The sequence below is a fragment of the Coenobita brevimanus genome, chromosome 24 (genome assembly GCF_032717465.1).
Source record: "Coenobita brevimanus isolate Jiangsu-jjx chromosome 24, ASM3271746v2, whole genome shotgun sequence".
Lineage (NCBI taxonomy): Eukaryota > Metazoa > Arthropoda > Malacostraca > Decapoda > Coenobitidae > Coenobita > Coenobita brevimanus.
The window spans coordinates 4099892-4122031 of NC_136977.1; the positions used below are offsets into that span (position 1 = coordinate 4099892).

Here is a 22140-nt window from a genome sequence, read left to right on the forward strand (position 1 = left end):
AGGAGAGTGAAGAAAATTAGAATAACTAGGGGGAAATGTAAAGACCACAAACACATTCACCTCTTTATTACCACCAAAATGACACAAACTAAAGAGAGACAGAACAAAGTTAAATAAATCCATATCGACTCAGATGGAAGTCAAGTTCATGTATGACAAGCATCGAGAATAAGTTTAAAGTACGGGAAGGAATTATTACTTCTTTATTGTTCTCAAACGACGGATGACGACTTATTGCATTCAGACACTGCACACTGAGCCAGACGATTTTATTCGCCACTGGAAATCCCTCCGTCGTCCAGAGGCAGATATCGAATTAGTTTTTATAAATAACAATCAAAGGAATAAAGAAGGACCACTTACAAAAATAAACTAGTAAGGAAAAGATACAAGAGAGCTTAGAAATGAAAATATGGCTCTTTGAATACCTAGAAAATTAAGAAATAAGCTTACAACTAATCCCTTATATATGGGTGAATAAGTTACAATAAATACTCTTGATAATAATATGTTTTCCACACATCCATTACAACTAAACAACAAGAAATATACAAAAGAGCTACAGATATCTTCATGGATGTATACAAGAAGAGAAATAATACACACACAAAAGGCTTCAAAAAACAAATCACACAGCCTATAATTTAAATAGAAGGAAATGTAGATGTACAGTATTTTGAAGGATAATCGGGAGAGTGAATAAAGGCATCACGGAATATTCTTTAGAGAGGTCCTTATTCAAACCAGCTTTTCTTCTGTGACTTCTACAGGAGATTCTTACCACCCTATGTATAAAATTCGATGAGACGACGGTGATAAACAATGATGATGATGTTGATATGATGATGATGATGATGATGATAAAACAGAGCATCTATTGTAAAACTCATGCTACACGCCATGGGACAGGGGTAAACAGTCCATAACATCAACTTTCCGAACAAAATGACATAAAGCAGATCACGCATGACCAGGAGAGACGTAAATGAGATAACTGGAGCCCAAAGGAGAAAGGCACATCGGCGGGACGGACGGTGGGAATAGTCTGGGGTTAGTGAGAGGTAAGTAAGAGGTAAGTTCAGTGGATAAGAGGGTGATCTAAATGAAAACAAACTGAATAATGACCATACTCGATAAGAATGACGCGAAGGACAAACTAACTGATGATTTTCGAAGCAAGAGAGGGGCGTAACTGAGGCCATGACGCTCAGATTTACTGGTAGGCTATGGAATGTAGGGAAATGGGTGAACGTTTCCATGGCAATATCAAAGTGAAGCAGAGAAAATAAATTACCTGAAAACTAAACGAGAGAACCTGTACACGACAAAAAAAGAAACCAAAAACCTCAGATACGTGGCAGAAAACGCAGACGATAAGCAACAGAAACAAAATCAACAGAGACAGTCATGGTAAATTGATGTAGAATCGACTATGACAGGAGATGAGTTATGGGCGAAGGGAGGTGAATATAAAGGCAGGAATGGTGAGATAAGGCGCCCTAGGCAAAACACGCTCTCTCTTTCCCTTTCCCTCTCTCTCTCTCTCTCTCTCTCTCTCTCTCTCTCTCTCTCTCTCCACCCACCCACCCACACCCACACCCACACCCACACCCACACACACACACACTCCCGGCAAGAAACATCCATCATCACTTGTGCACAATCGCTGCCATTATGTAGATCATCACCTATACGAAATCACCTCCATTTTCACGCATCACGAACACTGCATAAACGACCAGACAAGCCCTAATATATCCCCCAGTCTCGGCCCTCTCACATCCCTTCACCTTCAGAAAACCACAAAACCAATGGACACTTCTACATAACCCTTACAGAACAAATAGCACTGCAAACTACCCACTCAGACCCAGACAGCCTCAAATAAATCATATCATCTTATCTGTACTATCACTGACGATATATGTAAACCTTCATCTTACATAGTCATAGCTACACAGATCAAATCAATACAACCACTGCCTCATCACAGATCCTACCATAAAACACCCCCCTACACACACACACACACACACACACACACACACACACACACACACACACACACACACACACACACACACACACACACACACACACACACCATACATAAAACCATCTACACAACTGCCTCTACATAAATCCTACCAGTACAGTAAATAAATCCCCACTTAACCCTATACAGAACTTCTCCTAACTCCAGTCCTACATGAGTAACCACCGCTTCACAAATTAATCCTTCATCGCTACACTGTAACTTCACAACTTTTTATTTTGCAGAGAAACCTTAAGCAGTCTAAGTTATGAGAGGCTCTTAAAGCGAGATGGCTGAACAATCACAACCACAACCACCTTCTTTATTATAACCCAGGAACTACAACATCCAAGGCACAAATCTGGAAGTGTTAACAATATGGCACATAGAAGATCATGACTAGAAGTACTAATGACGTAGTTAACTCTACTCCTTTTACTGTAACCTGGCCTAAAATTGCCATCCGTCCATCTTGAAAGCCGAGATATAAAAATAGATTAACACTAGAATATGATGCTAATCACGAAGAAGTGCTGACAAAATGATCTAGAGTCGTACTATTGTCTTAATTCTACCACTTCGCTACATGAAATAAACTGCAAAAGGACGAAAATCTGGGCCAGGTTAAGGTGAAAAGACTTTGCGCACACACACACACACACACACACACACACAGACTCAAGGCCAACGCAAACCCTCAGCTTACATAAATAATTGGGCAAACCATTTTCTTGTATAGGAACATTCTTCACATCACAAATATATTCTAATTATATACTCTAATTATACCTCAGTAGCATAAAATTAAATACTAATGGAAAACAGTTACATGTGGGACCAAATTCTAGTCAGGCTGGGAGGTTTTCTAGCATCATGTCCTTTACTATTTATGTAATATTCTAAAATTTATTATTCTCGTGTATGGTGTATTTATTAGCTTTATATTAACACTAACTGCATAAAGGAAAATATTGACGTATAAAGAAAACTTACGAGGTGCCAGGGAGCCTCCTAACAGACGAGAATACGGGTGGCACTGTAACCTATGACACCTGTGAATTTATTAGGATTATTCTCACCCTAATGACAGTGAAAATATACTTAATACAAGAGCAATACTCTTCTAATTCATATGCTAGGTTACCATAAAATATAATCTATACTCTGCAGAAACATTTACACAAAGAAACAAATATCACTCAAGCCAGCAGGGGAAATAAACACGTTCAGCTGCAGTCAATAGTTCGTTTACACCGCCTCGAATTTATGTAAAAGCCTAATGAGATCTGGGATTAACTAACAATACTTAAAAGGGATGGACGGGTTGTAATCTCTCCATTATATCGGGATTCCAGACGTGTAAATGGATTATTGACCGCAACCGTAACTTCACCGAAGCAAGCAGACCCCATTGGCTAACTTCCTGTTTGGTCCTCCTTTATTTTATTCTTATTTTAATCTTGCTAACACCTGACACGACTTTGCTCAGGTTAATGAAGCTGTCTCGTAATGAAGGGATTATATTAATTTTATCGCCCTTCAAGAGACAGGTCATTCCTAATCTAAACAAAATCGCGTTGTAATGGAGGAAAGAAAAGATGTAACATATATCTTTTTTTAAATAATCTATATAGTATGATGTAAGTAAGCCTCCAATTTCTGAGTCATTTGTGCAGTCTGTGATGAGAATGAAATGTCTGATCACTACCTACATAGGCGCTCAGTAATGTGGCATGCAGACCAACCACAGCTAATATCCATAACATGCGTAATGACCGCTAGAAATGGGGGCTTGCATAAATCTACCTTATTATCTCCGTTTTGAGAATATGGCCATACATTTCAGATATACAACACAAAATTCTTAGAAAAATAAGCACCATGACACTGAGAAGGAATGTCGCGTTCATAGGAGAAGACACATATCTACCCGTTTTCTTTAACATAGGTTCACTGCCCACTATTTCCCCACCTGCCTGGTGCAATGATGATCAGTGCACCAGGTAATAAGTGAAATTGTTCCGTATCTCACCAGCAGCGGACACTACAACTGATAACACGAGCAGATGTGTATCCCTACTTATGAACGTGGCTGTATACATGATTTCTTATTTCTGTATTCTAACTCATTAAATTAGTGGGAAACAGGGTTATGACGGTGATGTTGATGATGACGCTAAGAATAATGATGTACGGACCAGTAACACAGTTGAGAAATGTACATTATCAGGTACTGTCCTCCTACTTCACTGCCTGTCATAACCACTACATCAGAGTCATGATAATTTCTCTCCACCTAACCACTGTGTGATAAGAAAACACGGTTCCAGTGTGCTTGTGCGAGTGTGTTTGTGTGAGTGTGTAGTATGTAAGAGGGTGTCAAATGACGAGCGTTTGTTGTTGCTGCTGCCACGGAATGTCCGGGTCACAGTTGATGAACAGCTTAACAGGGTCGGGGTGCGAGTCTGACGGGATCGCAGAAAACGTGTCTAGGTCGTTTAGTGGTGTGGCCTCTCCGGTCTCGCACAGCAGCGTGAACAGGTCCGTGTCCTGGGCCACCTGCTCCTGCTGCTGCTGTTGCTGCTGCGGCTGCGACTGCAGCTGCGGTTTGCTGGGGACGCCATCTGCATCGACGAGGGTGACCTCTGGTTGCTGGGGCTCGTGTTCCTCACCAAAGATGCTGGAGAGGACCCAGGCGCAGGTGTCTTGGGGAGCGTTACCGTCCAGCATGTCCTGCAGGGACCTGATATAGGCTGAGGCCAGCCTCAGGGTGGCGATCTTAGTCATGTCGGTGGCCGCCCGGCGTCGGCACACCCACCAGGGCAGCATGCCACGCAGGCTCTCGAAGGCATTGTTGATCTGCCGCATACGACATCTCTCGCGGGCGTTGGCAGTCTTCCTGCGGTACCTTGACAGGGGGGGTGTACGCGGCTTATGATCCAGGGAGTCTTGCAAGCTCCAGTCAGGGTCACACAAGTAGCGCGACTTCAGTGACCTGGGTCTCAGTTGGTACTTGACCGCACACACCCTTGGCCGCCTACAGCCCACGCCCACCCGACCCTGACCTTGGCGCTTGCTGTCCTGGTGATCCCTGTCCTGGTGTTTGCTGTCGTGAAGATAGCTTTGGTGATGATTGTCGTCGTGGTGGTCGTTTTCGTGATGTGTGTTGCAGTGGTGTTTGCTGTCGTAATGGTCGCTCTTCCTGTCACCGTAAGTCGATCCGCAGGTGTCATTTCGGTTGTTGTTACTGTCCACTGCGTCACCAGCCAGCAAGGTGGATGTACCTCCGTCTAGGCACTCCATCCGTGGCCTCTTTGACGGAATCATTGTTACGTTGCTGCTCCTTCACCGGTCCCCTTATCGGTATATCAGCACTGGTATCTCACTATCTTTAAACTCTATTGGTGTCTCACTTGTCTTTAAACTCAACTAGTATCTCACGGTCTTTAAAAGCAATTGCTATCTGTACCTTTAAAATAAACAGCACTTTAGTTTATCGAGACATTTATTTTTTTTCTTTAATTTCTGCCCTCTTAAAGAAATCCGCGTCCCTCATAAGGTCATGATGGAGAAAATACGTGCATCACATCCAAGTGGCTACCCCATTCCTTGCGCCACATTAATTTGATAAAGAGTATGATAAGGTGCGGAGAACTTTAATGACCATGTGGCAAAGAGTTCAGAATTAAGTGCTGGGTGCGCTAAGTAAATATCAGACGCGCTCAGAGTCGGCAGAGAAATATACAATGTGCTTAGCTACGTGCGCATTTGTAAGTCTAAAATTCAGTACTAAATCAGCACTATATGACTAAGAGTGTAGGATTCAATGTTAGATGCGCTCAGAGTTCAGGGGTATATACCAGACATAAGCACCAAGAGTTCAGAAATTTATCCAACAGCAGACGGAGTTAAAACAGTGTCCAAGTGTGATGTGGTCGGATGGGGGAGGAGGAGAGCGTACACCCTCCCTCTACCAGCTCTTCCACCACACTGACCGCCCACACCTGACACCACTCCACCAGCTTCCCGTCTCACCTCTCCACCCTTCCCTCTCTCCAGTGTGCCACTTCTTTACCTCTCCCTGATGAGCTGTTTCTCCCGGTGCTTAAACCTTCCACTTATGCACTCTGCTTGATAATCTTCCAGCAGTTGTGCGGTCATTTACTGTCTCTTCAATTTTTCGATTTTGTGTCGTTTTTGTTGCAACGGTTGCAGTGTTACACAGGGTCGTAATCTCGTGGGCTTGCGTGGGAAATTCGATATCTCTTCCTTGCCAGTTTGATTCTAAATATGGCACAGTGATCGAGATAGTTTCTTAACCTCTAGACCTCGGGAGAAATCTCAGTGGCGAGTAGGATAACCTAGCATGGCCCAATCCGCCTACGGCAATCATCCTCTTTTCTGATGTTCGTATGGGTTAATTCTCTCTCGTCTGTCAGTTTTTCAAGCACTGTCCATTTTACCAAGATGCAAGTAATTACAAAAGATAATTCAAGTGCAATATTAAAGTTAAATTAATCATGCGGTAACTGTAGGCCGCCCATGCCCGACGCTACATCCAGAAAGGGGTGAAACTCCATGGGTGTCTGCCCTTCCTCTGCAACGATCCATTTTAACAGCACACCACACCCCCTCACACACTCAAATATTCGTGTAATCGCCTCTGTATACTGGAAGCGAATCATATGTAGAGTCAAAAGCAAAACTTCCACTGCATATACTTCGCACTTCAGACATACCCATCAGTGTTCAAGATATTTTTAAAAAGTATCATCTATGGACAGAGAAACATACCATGCCTCTCTCAGCTCAGGAATATTAGCCAGCCGAGGAAAGCTAGATGTAAAGCTGAAATAGTAAGCAAATTTTCATTCTTGACAACAATCACGCACTTTTTCCTAACACTTTCCCCCTTCATCTCTACACTTATCACGACGAGCAGGTGCTATTCGTGAGCCAGGTGTGACTCATGATAAGCATCTCTGTGCCAAAGGTTGTTCTAGGTAAAGAGTAAAGTATATGGCCACATCTGTCAAGGAAAATTCTGATTTGGGAAAGTGGGTTAGGATTATGATTATGATGATGATATGATGATGATGATGATGATTATAACGCTATGTTGACGGAGACGACGACAACGACGATGAAGACGCTGACAATGACGACGATGATAAAAGTAACAATGACAATGATGATAACTTTCCTAACCGATGAGAAAATAAATACAAGTATATAAATACAAGAATTCCCCTTTCCGCAGACCAGTTTCAGAGTGGATGCAGCCACGTCGCTTGCGGTACGAATATGATGCATAAATCTAATGAATAAAATTGACTCTCATTTCAGTTTACGACCCGCCCAAGGTTTACAGAAAAAATATAGGCAAAAAACGGGTATTTACGTATACTTGGCTAATCATGCGGTTAATTTTCTCATCGCGGCACGAGACTCTTCAGGGTTTATCAACTTTTATGGCTTAACACAACACAGTAATGTTTTCTACTCATGTTTTTCTTGCTACCTAAAAACTGTTCTATTTAATTTAGGGGAGACTAATTTGTTCCGCGGGGTAATTAATAAACTCGACTAATCATGTATGGTAGTTAATTTTATCTGCCGGATGAAGCAGCAAAAGTTAGGTTATTTTCTTTGGTGCATTATTACCACCACAGGATTTTTAAAGATATTTTGAGATTTTTCGAACAGGAGGCCTTAGATCTAACTTTAAATCAACCCCATTATTACTTGAGGTCTTTCCTACGTTAATCTGTCTAATGATAAGAAGTCGGAAAATACGTCATCGCATTGAAGGGATTAGGGATTTCAACACCATGACGTATTTTTGTTGTTGATTCTTGCTACTACCGGGTGATTTTATATTTATTTGACTTATTTACCGCGGGAAAGCCCCTAGTGGTAAAAGCGCTAAAGAATGCTGTATGTAACTCCTCCATGTCGAAAAGTATATCCCAAAAAAAATCAATAAATCGTCAGGAGATGGCAAGAATGTATCGATAATAAAAACGACGTACTCGGGCTGTTGTTGTTTTTTTTTTTTTAATCCCGGCATGAGTTCTTCCGAGTCTGTTCGTTTTTATTTTTCAGCTCTTTGGAGAAAAAAATGGCGTATTTCCAACTGTATTCTGACTACCGTCAGACGATTTTGGTCATCTTGGTTAATATTAGTCTGACGTGAAGGGGTTAATAAGGGCCCTGTCTAACCCCCTACCAATTCGGAAAGTCTGTTCGATGCTGCATAAAACCGTCTGAGATTGCAAGATATAAATAAAGAATGCATCGACGTACAGAAGCGCTTAACACTGTTCTTCTATTGATTTATTCTTGCTACTTCGAGACTAATTTATTTTGTTTAGGAGAGATCTTTCGAACTGGAGGCGTGAGAGAGAGAGAGAGAGAGAGAGAGAGAGAGAGAGAGAGAGAGAGAGAGAGAGAGAGAGAGAGAGAGAGAGAATGTCACCGTATCTAAAGGGTTAAGACTTTCGATGATCCTTGACCCTTAGCATCGTTACAACAACCTGTGTGTGTGTGTGTGTGTGTGTGTGTGTGTGTGTGTGTGTGTGTGTGTGTGTGTGTGTGTGTGTGTGTGTGTGTGTGTGTGTGTGTGTGTGTGTGTGTGTGTGTGTGTGTGTGTGTGTACGTACTGCATACATGTGTGTGTGTGCGCGTGCGCGCCCGTGCGTGCGTGCGTGCGTGCGTGTGTGCGTGTCTTGTTTTCCCCTTCCTCACCCCTCCCCCACCTCACCCTTGGCACAGCTGTCCTAAGATTTCATTATTACCCCGTCCGGTAGGTGACTCACCCTTCGGAATTTTGTGTTGGTTAATTCTGAACAACTTTACTCAGTCAAGGGAAGTGAAAGGATCACAAGCGATCTCAATAACCTCTTCTTCTGGGTATTATTCTGGCTGGCACAAGACAATTTTATTCAGCTCAACCACTTCAGCCAGAGAACCTCTTAAAATTTGGATCTAGCTAGCAAAACTTTTTTTTTTCTTAACTTACGAAGGGCCTCTGTTAGGAAATGGGGTTACAGGAGCTTGATTCTAACCTTTTCATCATCAAACGTCTCCCCCAAGCTTTATAAAGTCGTGTGGTGGAAGAAATAAGAAGATAAACTAGAAAGCCTTCAGAAAGCCCATACCTCCGCCAATGACACTGCCATTAAAAGGGATTCGGATCAGGATCCGCCCCTATATATAATCAACTCTTTCCTGGTCCACGGCCCACCTTTCTTCAATATTTCATTGGAATTCACTGATAACTTTTGTAGATATTGTACAGGATACTCCGGATCCGGATCAGGATCCGGCCCAAAATTTAAACACTTCTTCCTTGGCCCATGGCCCACCATTCCATAAAATTTCACCAAAATCAATTCATAACTTTTTGAGTAATCCTGCTAACAGACAGACAAACCAACCAATGCGGGGTAAAACATAACCTCCATGGCGGAGGTAATAAGATGCATTACTGGAGGAGTTAGCACAGGAATCCCCGGTTTGTAGGAACTGTTGTATATTATGCTCGTCTCGCTTTAACCTGGCCCAGATTTTCGTCCTTTTGCAGCTAATTTCACGTAGGTCAGTGGAGGAAAAAGGCAACAACGGCTTTACATTCATTCCATGGCACTTCTTCCTGACTACCATCATGCTATACGGTTCATCTATTGTTACAACTCGGCCTTCACGATGGGAAGAGGGCAATTTTAAGCCAAGTTAGAGTAAAAAGAGTATAGGGAATATCACATTACTGACCAAATCGCAAGTTATAATCGGGATCAACACCATCACTGCTCGTATGTCTGTCTAAACTCCTAGTGATACTGTTTCCTCCTATATACTATCACCGTTTCCCCCTGTTATCTACTACTGTTTCTTTCTATATAATGTCACTGTCTCTTCCTATTATCTATCACTGTTTCCTCCTATAATCTATCAACAAAATCGATAAGAGGCACAACAAATATAATCATTCTCGATGGTACACACACCACATCAACATAAAAAGGTCCACTGCCAGTCAAGGTATTCGTAATGAGGCTTCAGCAGCATTCAAAACTCCCGCCATCATTAACCACTGACACGTCTTAATGATATATCGCCATCTGATCCACCTGCTGCATTAATTAAACCTTTACCTGCCACAGACGCACCTGGTTATTTGATCATGACTGACAAGAGACGATTCTGATCCTTGCATGGTCTCCTCAAAGCTGGATAAATCAGTTAAACGTTAGAGAAGTAAATAAAAGACTACCCTGGAGAAAGGCAACACTGCGTGCAAATGCATGACACTTCCCAATGTTTATTTATTTATTTATTTATTTTTTTTATGTGCAGTCAAATACTAAAGTTCATTCGCCTCCCCTGCCTCTTTCTCATTACTGGATTCACAGATGTTTCAAGGTGACGTAGTGGATAAGGGTGCATATTACCAACCACAGACGAATGCTTACGTACACCTCAATTCACTACGTCATATTCATGCCTCAGTGTCCTCAGCGATGAAATAGACAAGAGAGGTGGACAGACGTTAGTATTTGCCTGTACTGTAAATATATGTACCTAACTCACGAACAGAATCACAAAACAAACAGGCTAGAGATCACGTTCGAAGCCAACTCTCTTCTAAGGCCACTGTAGATGCCTTCGAAGCCATACAGAACACAAGTCTGTTTGGATGGCAGCTTTACTCTCTTGGGATTCTACGCCCGTCTCTCTCTCTCTCTCTCTTTACAGCTTCTGGGCTATTATGGACTCAATCGTAAATCTGAGAAAGGTGCTTCGAGATACCAGACGCAGGTGAATGCATAGTAACTTTCAGGTCCATCGGTCCAGAAATAAAGACGTGAGGCTGTGGTAACGAGAGTTTGTAGGACAAAAATAACAAAAACACGAGAGAGAGAGAGAGAGAGAGAGAGAGAGAGAGAGAGAGAGAGAGACAGAGCGACAGACAGACAGACAGACAGAGTGAGAGAGAGAAATTTGAAATCTATCGGCCGTTTTCTTGTTGGTGCAGACAATTTCTTAACACTTTTTTCCAAGCGACTTATCTTGTTCATTACACTTTGATATCGAATGGTATAATACCGGTGCAAATTAAGTAGATATTAAAAAGACATCAATAACACACAACAGAATAATAAGGCGTAATATGAAAAATAACGCAAAATAAATCACTAAGGAAAAAATGCTATGGAGTCTCTTATGCCATCAAGGGCCATCAAGAATAACTTCAATGGGCACTACACCTACTACACTCATACTAGGAAATTCAACCACTACCAATAAACTTTCACACTTCTCACATACTTCCTCGAAATATCAGACTTTTACTGCTCTTCATATCGCTACTGACAGGTTAATCAAGTATTCATTTTTTTTTTTATATATACACAGAGCTGCTTGGCCACTCTTGCTTTCACTTAGAGCCATGATATTCCCCCTTCCCTTAGCTCATTACATACACCTGTTTCTCCTCCTTTAAGTAAGTATGGAGACGCACAGGAATAGGGCTGCACTCCTATTTAAATTTGGTTGTTAAGGGAGTCGTGCTGCTTCACAGGTGTTGTAAGATAAAGATAAAAGCACCTGAGCTGATTAATACTAGAGGTGGCTAACCTGATTTACATTACTTACTATACTCAACACCTGGAATAAATAACACCTGATCTAATTAACACCTACTCCACTTAACGCCTGAAGGGTAAATATTTTGAGTGCATGAATGGTGGGTACATGGAAGAATGCCCTTTGGTCTTCATAAGGCACTCAGTTGAGAGTTCTCCTGCGACTATGTCTTCGTTTTCCTGTTCTTGGGTCTTCCCTGTTGCACTTAGTGGGAAAGGAGGTTACGAAATGTATGACTACCACGAGAATTAAATTATACACGTACTGCATACACTCACTTCCTATGATAATGACGTATTCTATGAATGACTTAGAAAGTACTCAGAGAGCTCATACCTCCGGCAATACCACTGCCATTAAAAAGGATCCGGACCCGGATCCAGATCCGCCCCTAAATTTAATAATTTCTTTCTTGGCCCATGGCCCACCCTCCACAAAATTTCATCAAAATCCGTTCATAATTTTTTGAGTAATCCTGCCAACAGACAGACAAACCAACGCCGGGTAAAACATAGCCTCCATGGAGGAGGTAATTAAACATCACAAAAATTATGAGAAAACAGAAGTCACATAGTTTTAAAGTGCTGATTCCTGGCAGTCGTAACCCGAAGACTATAGCTCATCCTCCATTAATTCCCCTCGCCCTTTCACACAATCCTCACGCCACCACTTCGTTCTCTCTCTCTCTCTCTCTCTCTCTCTCTCTCTCTCTCTCTCTCTCTCTCTCTCTCTCTCTCTCTCTCTCTCTCTCTCTCTCTCTCTCTCTCTCTCTCTCTCTCTCACCCTGCAGTGTCTTTATCTCGTGCACTCGTTGGCTGATGATAGGTGACAGTGATTGCCCGAGTTACACCGTGCACGACTTCACACGGACAATTACCACTCAAAGCCACATCCCCCTCTTCTTGTTCTCTCCTTCCCTCCCTTCCTCTCTCGTTCTCTCACTCCCCCACCCCATACCTCATCGTACTGCAAGCCATGAAAGCCTGCGAACACTTTTAGCATCCTTGAATACGACTCGCACACTGGAAGAATATCCCTTGAATCGGCAATCATGATAAATTATGGTGTTCGGAGTTATAAATACCACAAAGAGGACCTCTATACATTTTCACAGATCTCTCCTTAATTAAATATGCTAACCACAATGAGGTGACAAAACTCGTAGCGGTTATTTATTTATTTATCTATTTATTTCCCACTGTGCCTCTTTTGTCCTGTCACTGCTCGGTCCTGCTCTTTCTTGCCCTGCTGTTCTGCCCTGCCCTGTCTTCCCCTGGTACTCTGCCCTAACTTGTCCTATCCAGCTCTCAAACCTGTCCTGTCCTACCTTCACGCCCAGCCTCACCCTTGCCCTGCTCTTTCACCTGTACCGTACCATGCTCTGCCCTTCCTTGCCCTATTCTGCATGTTCTTCATTTGCCCTGCCTTCTCCAGCCGTCGTCCCTCCCCGGCTCTGTCATGCCGTGATTTTCACCTTCAGTAAAATCAACATTAAATTTCAGTTACACCAATTCTCTCTCTCTCTCTCTCTCTCTCTCTTATATATATATATATATATATATATATATATATATATATATATATATATATATATATATATATATATATATATATATCTGCCTGACGCCGTATCCTGTGAGGGGTGGCCTCAACAAAAGTGCCTCCAGGCATTTCTGTCCCTACTGAATAACGACCCCCCTTTCCAACCTCCCTTTGCCTTTTTCTCGGTCTCCCTCTCCCCCTCCTCCGATCCACCTCACTCACATACACTCTCATGGTTAATATTTCATTTTCCATTTGCTTTAGAAGGCCAGTTCATCTTAGTGTGTTTCTTTTTACTCTTCCCACATCAGCCTCTCTACCACATCCTTCCATTTGTTCATTTATATCTCCACATCACTTCACAAGCACGTCTGAGATAATCCATTTCAAAAGCTCTCACTCAACGTCAACACTAATGAACACCCGCATTACTTAACACCTACACTATTTTACACCTGGAAAAATTAACACCTGACACAATGAACACCTGGCGTAATTAACACCTGACATAATTAACACCTGACAATTAACACCTGACAATTAACACCTGACCTAATTAACACTCGGGCGCAACTGATCTAATTAACCTGATTTACGTAACCTGCGCTAACACCTTTGCTAGAAAAAAACTAATCTAATAAACACCTGGTCCAGCATTCAAGACTAATAATGGGCCCCCTAAAGTCCATCCTAACCCCAGCTAATTGCCAAGCTCTTCTAGGATTTCAGTGTGGCGCTAATTGCCTCGTTTGTCCGCTTCCCACTTAGAGAGGTCCGGGAGGGGCTTTCAAAGGGGGTGGGATAAGAAAAAAATGAATATAAAGAAGAGAAGTGTAGGAGAGAAGAAACGCAGCATTCTCTCTCTCTCTCTGTCTCTCTCACACACACACACACACACACACACACACACACACACACACACACACACACACACACACACACACACACACACACACACACACACACACACACACACACACACACACAACGAAAGAAAAGTGAGTCCAGACTCCTCTTCGAGAATAAACAATAACATTCATTTGACTAAAACAGATTCTTTATCTAAACATACCCCCTTTTTCGGTCCGAATGTTTATTACTATTATTATTATTATTATTATTATTATTAGTAGTAGTAGTAGCAGTAGTAGCAGCAGTAGTAGTAGTAGTGGTGGTGGTGGTGATGGCAGTAGCAGTAGTAGTATTGTCTAAATCAGCGTGTTGTAGGGAAGAAGGGGGGTCATTACTGAGTTGGGATGCAGTGATAAAGGACAAGATACAATTTAACAGTGGTATGTCGTAGGAAAGGGGGTCGTTACTTAGTAGGGATGAAGTTATTGGTAGTAACAACACGACACAGTTTAATGGCCTCGTTAGGTACACTTACTACTCTATGCAAATTAAAACGAATGATACAGTGAAAGTCGAGGCTGGGAGGGGAAGCATGGGAGAAAGTGGGAGACAATGGAAGAATGGGAGAGATGGATGGGGTGGATGGAGAGGAATGTGGGAGAGAAGAGGGGGAGAATGGGACAGATGGGGAGGGAATGCAGGGAAGAGTGAGTAAGAAGAAGGTGTGGGATCAGAGTGTGTGTGTGTGTGTGTGTGTGTGTGTGTGTGTGTGTGTGTGTGTGTGTGTGTGTGTGTGTGTGTGTGTGTGTGTGTGTGTGTGTGTGTGTGTGTGTGTGTGTGTGTGTGTGTGTGTGTTAAAAAAAAAGTAAAAGTACCAGGGCCATCCATCCATCACACTAAGCCCCTCCCAGATCAGCCTGATAAAGAATAAATAGTTAATAAAAAAACGAAGGTGCTGATCCACTTAATAGTACTCGCCACGCAACACCTCCACCTGCTTTCAATTAACAGGTGCTCTGGGGCCGTAGTCTTTCAGCGTCAGGAGGATTTAGAGGTTTAGGTTGCATATTACACCTCGATTTTTTGCTGTATATTAGCGATAGCTTTTCAATCTCGACATATGTATTTTCTTTGGAAAAAAAACAAATTTAACCAGCAAATTTGTACTTCCTAATGGACGATGACGATGATGATGGCGATGATGATGACGATGAAGATGGTGATGATGATGACGATGGTGATGATGATGATGATGATGATGATGAGTGTATCTTGATCTGAAAAAGGGGCTTAGGAATGTATCTGTGGAACATCTTGGCCAATCTGCAGGATAAATGTCTCCACAACAATTAACTATAATCACAATTGGCTTTATTGTACCCATTATCTGTCTTCACTATTCTCTCTGGTTTAGTTGTGAAGTGCCTGGTAGCAGTGTGATTGGAGATAAAAGCATAAATGAAGAGTCCTATACTTTATTTTCGTTTAAAAAGTTAGTATGTTCAAAGGAGAGCATATAAACGTTTGCATATAAACGTTTGGAAGTCTTAATCAAGGAAAATGTTAGTGCTTTCCTCTTCAGTCACACTTCTATTATCTATCAAAAGCTCGTATGAGGACTGAACATTTAATTTCAGAATGATTCACCTCTCCCCCAACTCCGCCAGACGTACCCTCCCCCCCAAAAAAAGTCCCCCTTCCCTGTCTCTTGCTCCCTTCTCCTTGCTAGGTTATCTTCTTCCTTTACCGATAGTCCCCTCTCCCCCTTCTCCCTGGCTCCTCTCCCCACCTTCCAGCTAACTCCCCCCTCCTGTATCCTTCTCTCTCTCCCCCTCGCCATTAGTCCTCTTCTCTCTCATCCTACAGCCCCCTCTTTTGCTGGCTACCTTCCTCCATTCTCCCTTCAACCACCCTCTCCTCAACTCCAGTCTTCCTCTTCACTCCTGTCTCCCGTTAATACAGCTCCTCTCCTTCCTTCCCACTCCCTCTAACCCCCACTACCTTTCTTCCGCCAATGTCCCTCTTCCCATCCCGTCCACCACAAGTCCCCTCTTTCTCTAGCTTTCTCTCCCTCTTTCTCTACCCCGTCTCTCTTTCCTGTAGCCTCCTCCTCTTACACCAACTCATCTCCCTCCCTTAAATCCCTTCCCCACTTCTCCCACCCTCCCCCTCTCCAGCGCCATATGGTAGAGTGGCCCACGCTTGGCCCATCCCTCACCTGACCAAATTACCCCCACCTCATTGAAATAAATACACCGCTCTTTACCCACAATTACTCCCCTTAAGCCGCCATCCCCCACCGGCCCTGATAGCACACAATACGAACACGCGAATCTGCCGCCCAATGCACAAAAAATTCTCGATATTAAGGACCTGTTCCGCCATTGCTGGTTTTTCTTAACTTCCAAGCAGAGAACGAATTTATCACTGTAATCTTGTTATGCTTAAACGATTATCTTGAGCTTAGGATATACTAATGACACCAGAATGCTTAGATATAACTAGCCTTCACTGATACCCTGAATCGAGAGGTGAAGCCAAAAGTGAAAAAAATAGTTTAGATAATGGGGAAAAGTCATATTGACTGGGTAACTTTCATGTAATAATCAAACTACTTTTCTACTGCAGTTACCGCCAGACGATTTAATTCAGCTGAGAATGAGTCATAGGAGTCTGAGAGTGTTAAGATCCTTCCAGAATACCTTCCCTTGCGCCAACAAGCCTTTGGACCAGGTCTCTCTCTCTCCCTATCGATATATCACGGGGGGTGTACTCTAATGACATGATAAGCCCGTCCTACCTCACGTCTGCGCTGCGCCATCATGCCCCGCGTGGCTGATTACTGCCTTGCTGGATGCTGTAGACGCGTGTTAGCATGTCAATATCTCTCTAACTCTCTCTTTAACTCTCTTTAATACTGTGTAACTTTCACTTTTTCTTTTTCTTTTGGCCCAGGCTGATCTGAAATATGACCCTGGTGAGCTGCAGGTTAGTGTTATCCTTCTGCGATTCACCATCCTCCTGTGGGAAACAGGGATGCAGTAGAGGGACGTTTGCATTGCCAGGCAGCTGACCCGACTCGTTATATCACCACAAAAAGACATCACTCTCCAGCACCGCATCTACTTCACGGTTAAGGTATGTCTGTCACTTTCCTCCCAGATGTATCCTAACAACGACATGTAGGCTATCAATGGGGAAAACAAAATACCCCGCCTTTCTCAGCTTATGAACAACGGACAGCAGAGGAAAGTGAGGAGGGGAAGAGGTGAAGTATTTGACGAACTTTTGTCCTCGATTATACAACACATCTGAACGACTCGCAAATTGTCTTCTTCAGTCTGCATATTCCCTGTGTTTATAACCTGCATTCCTTTATATGCAGTGTGTCCAGGGATCTCCCTATGAACGAATCTTGAGAGTGGTATTCTTTTGTTCAGCCTTCTTTGGAATCGGCAGTGTTGGCAGGCTCTCATCCTTTTATTATTCCTTTTATGCATAAAGTCAAAGGTTATCTTATATTCCTTGACCCCGTTACTACGATGAAGCTTCTTTATTATTTTCTATTTGTGCCACTCAAACGATTTTATTTAGATTATGAGAGACTTACAAAACGGCTCAAGGGTCCCCATTAGTCACTTAGATGTAGCCTTTTAATTTTTTCTAGCCTGATTATTTAGAAACGGAGATTTTTGTAATGAAGGAAAAATTAGCAGACGATTATTATTCCTCTCAATGAAACGCAGGCAGCCAAGCGGTTATTCTAGATTGCTTAAAGTGTACCAAACTATTTAATCCGTGTGCGAGGTGCCCAAGCAGTGCAGAGGTTAATGGTGTTGGGTGGAGCCGCAAATGGACCAATTAAGGCTGCCTGCTACCACAACTAAGTATCAGCAGCAGGATACTGATAGTGTAACAAACGCTGCTGTTGATTCTTGCAACACGGGAGAAATTCTTTAATAAAAACACTATTGTTTAGTGGTTTCCATCTCTTTGACAACGAGGTCTCTCTCTCTCTCTCTCTCTCTCTCTCTGAAAAAAAAAAAAAAATTCGTCTTGAGGGAGTGAAAATTAAATAGGCGTCATCGTACTGAAGTAATTTAACACGATAATTGACCAACCAAAACAACACGCTGACTTGCCAATCTAGTTTCCCTAAGTAGTTCCTTTACACCTCTTTAAACCGCCTCATATCCTAGTGGGACATCGCTAAACGAATTAACAACACTGTCAAATGCGCTGGATTCTTGTTTCACCAGTTTGGAATCCCAGAAGTGAAAAGGAATGATTAAACAGAACCAAACTGCACCTGATAGCCACCATAAGCATAATACACCACTATCATCTCACCACCACAATTTCCCACAAACAGATGGGGTAACAACTAATTTCTCGATGCAACTCTCAGTAAAATTTCGCTAATGCAGGTGGTATGTATAACGCAAAGACTCATATGCAAAAACCGAAACCTGAGCACTTAAAAAATGAACATAAACACATTTTATATATTTAAGTCTACGCGTGAGTTTATAATGAGTGGCTGAAATCAGTGTCAAATGGCTATCCAACACAGTAATCCTGTGAAATATTTTTTATTTTATACTTGCTAATCCCAGGCTTCTTTTTTTTCAACTAATGTATAGATTGGATACATTCAGGCTACATATAACCCCCTCCCCCCCCCCGCTGGAAAATTCTCTCGCAAGCTGAACAAAATCGTCTGAAAATTTAAAAAAAAAAAAAAATAAAAAATAAAAATAAAGGTAAGTCGTCTGATTCCAACACCAGATAAAAACACACACAACAAAAAATCACACACACACACACACACACACACACACACACACACACACACACACACACACACACACACACACACACACTGGTGCAGTGGTAACGTTCTCGCTTGCCATCTGGTAGACGGGAGTTCGCGCCTCGCTCAGGTTGCGAAAAGTTTCACTGAAGAAGTGGGTGGTTACTGTCCCCCTCGAGCAAGGGGACGGGTGTGTGGCTGTGTGAAGGTCACAGCCTTGCCCTTAGATCGGACTATATGAGCTCTCAGCTCCCTTCCGGGAGGGTAAAATGCTGACGATCACGACCATCAAGTGATCCTGACCGACCCGGTGAATTACACACACACACACACCTCCATCAGCCGTATAATTGGCGCCGATACCCTGCGTTTACTCTTCCCCGCCATTAATTAACAGCCTCCCATGCACCTCTTAAATATAGGAGAGAGTTATGAATGGGTGTCTTGTTATGGTGTGGTGTGTTGTGGTGCGAGGTGTTGGACTTAAAAGAGAAACAAAGATGGAGAGACGGTGAATGTATGTGGCGATATGACAGAAAGGCGAATGCGGGAGGAAGACAGCAGACGAGAGGCACTGACGGAGACGAGAAAGAGCAACAAACCTCGACAGGGATTAAGGCGAAGAAGAATATGAAGACGAAGGAGAAGCAAAAGAAGACGCTGTGATGTGGTAAGATGTGCAACGTGTCTTGAGGCTGTGCGGCTGAAGGCATGCAAGCGAGTGGATGGAGCGAGAGAGCCTGTGCTTCAATAAATAAATAAATAAATAAATAAATAATAGGAATCAATTTGAGGTGCTTAATTGGGTTTGAGTAAAAATAAAATGACACAAAGTAGATTTGTACACGCACATATGTCTGAACCAAACAAAGCATACACACACATACGTACGTGCACACAGACATTCTCTCTCTCTCTCTCTCTCTCTCTTTCCTATTGATTAGCCCCTGCAATACAACCACCCTCAGGCACCCTCGGCAGTGATTAGATATTACACAGCAGAAATGTATAACTTTGCACACGCACGCACACACACACACACACACACACACACACACACACACACACACACACACACACACACACACACAGTTTTTCTTAACCCTTCAGTCCAAGTGGTGTCTCCTATACTGAAATCGTCTGGCCTTAGTAAGGATTGAGGGAGACTGTTTAATGTTTTCAGTCTGTGGCCTCTCTCCTATGCCAAATAAGTCTTTCCATTATATTTCTCTCTCTCTCTCTCTCTCTCTCTCTCTCTCTCTCTCTCTCTTTGTGCTGAACTCTCGTAGTGGAAAGGTTTCAGTACGATGACGTATTTCAGACTTCATTAGCTTCTTCCTGGTATTTCTAAGCAATTTTATTCCGCTTAGGAGGAACTTCAAGACGATGGATATTCTTTCTTTAAATCTCCCTCTGTTGCTCATTTCACGTTGCAAGTTGAAGGCGTTCCATTATCCAATATACTGAGACGGTGTGTACAATCTTATCCTTTCCATCACAACACAACATCTGATGAACTAAAATAGCAAGGTCGTCACACTAGCTTTAGATCCTGCTTTCTCCTTTACATAAATGGTCAAGTTGTGTATGTGAATGTGTATGTGTACCTGTATGTGACTGTGTGTATGTGAATGTGTATGTGTATGTGCATGTGTACAAACCAAGACTCGGTACCTCAAGACTTGGTAGATCTAAAACATGGTTACCATTAAGAACCCTGGTATTCACATCACATACGTTAATAATAATGTTTATTAATAATGTTATACTGGCCGCCTGAGAAGTCGAAAACGGTATTAAAAAACACTGTCATCGAATATTCCCAATTTCGAACGTGTATGTAAGATATGTAAAGCCAAGCATATTACCTGTACGTGCACGTCAAATAACGCTTCGTAAATATATATGTATATGCTAACACTAACTTCCAGATTAATTGTTTGAGAAATTCGGTATCTAATTCAGAATTGTCTGTAACAAAAACCATATATAATGCTTAACTTTTTTCGAATTTGAATGCAATAGTATTCACAGATATAAGGGGCAAATGTACCATAAATGCCTTGACATCGATTTCTTTAATTTCATTACTAATTATATCCAATGTGTAATTATGAAATTGTACTGTGATAAAGGTATATGAAGTGCTCAACATGCTCAGTGCCTTTAATTCACTAATAATAAGATAATAATAATTAATAGAAAAGCCATATTAAGTGCCCAGAATATAAGTTCTTTAATAACCAGATTCAATTACCAGATATTTAATGTGTACGATAACGAAACTGTAGCTAAATATAATAATACCCTGATGTACATGTAATGCACTGTAATACATATGTAAGACGCATTACATATTGTCTAGTTTCAATCTGCAAGCTCTTACCCATGTTAATACTAATAAAGCTGCCCTATTAACTACCTGGGAATTCGATATCTTTAATATCCATATGGACACCAAATATAACCCAGTGTCGAATAAAGGAACTCTGTCTTCAGCTCACTAGTAACTTGTACATGTTAATAACGATACAGAAGTGAAATTTCTAATAACGAAATGGTCACACAGCATATCCAGCGTCAGATTACAAAGTGTACTGCAATATACCGTACATGATGCAGTGTAATAGATATGTAACGCGTAATGTACTCCCAAATCCAGCAGCACTTACCCAGGTTAACCCTTTCATTTCCGGATGAATCTAGAGTGTTCTATTTCAGGTAACACAGACTTTCCTCAGGTGAGAGTGAGTCATAGGAGAAAATGCCAAGTCAGCCTGAGAATTAGATCTCTTATGTAACCCGCCACCAAACACATTACCGCGCCCTGATTGCAAAAAGATTATTAAAACATATGTACGTATGAAATGCACTACAACAGATACGTAATACATAATTCGAAGTTTAAAAAAAAGTATCGCTCCTCCTACGCTTTACAATTTGAAACTAAGGACGAAGTGATTTGAAACGGTCTTGTGTGCCATGTTTCAGTAGCTATGCAATCAGGGACAACAGTTTATCTAATATTTTTAACCTCGTCTATTTCTCACGTCCCTCGGGTGTTTTATATTCTTTAGCTGAGAGAGACGTTTTCTGCTCACATATGATCTTCCCCTACATGAATACGTCAGGGAGGAAAGCGACGGAAATAGGGAAGGTGCGAAGCAAGGTGTGAAGCAGATGCAGTGGAATAGCAGGCGAACATTTCTCCGATTCTACACACTTATGAACACGTTACAGATTAGAGTTG

General features: G+C 42.1%; 1 protein-coding gene across 1 annotated transcript in view; it reads right to left on the reverse strand.

Moving 5' to 3' along the window:
• Positions 1-4414: 4414 nt before the first annotated feature.
• Positions 4415-22140, reverse strand: part of LOC145393536 (uncharacterized) — a 34257-nt gene continuing 16531 nt past the window's right edge. The window contains exons 2-3 of the mRNA XM_080267687.1: positions 14298-14471; positions 4415-5063 (exon numbers count right to left, since the gene is read on the reverse strand). Of these exons, the coding sequence (XP_080123813.1) occupies positions 4415-5063; positions 14298-14471 (823 nt within the window). The remainder of the gene's footprint in view (positions 5064-14297; positions 14472-22140) is intronic.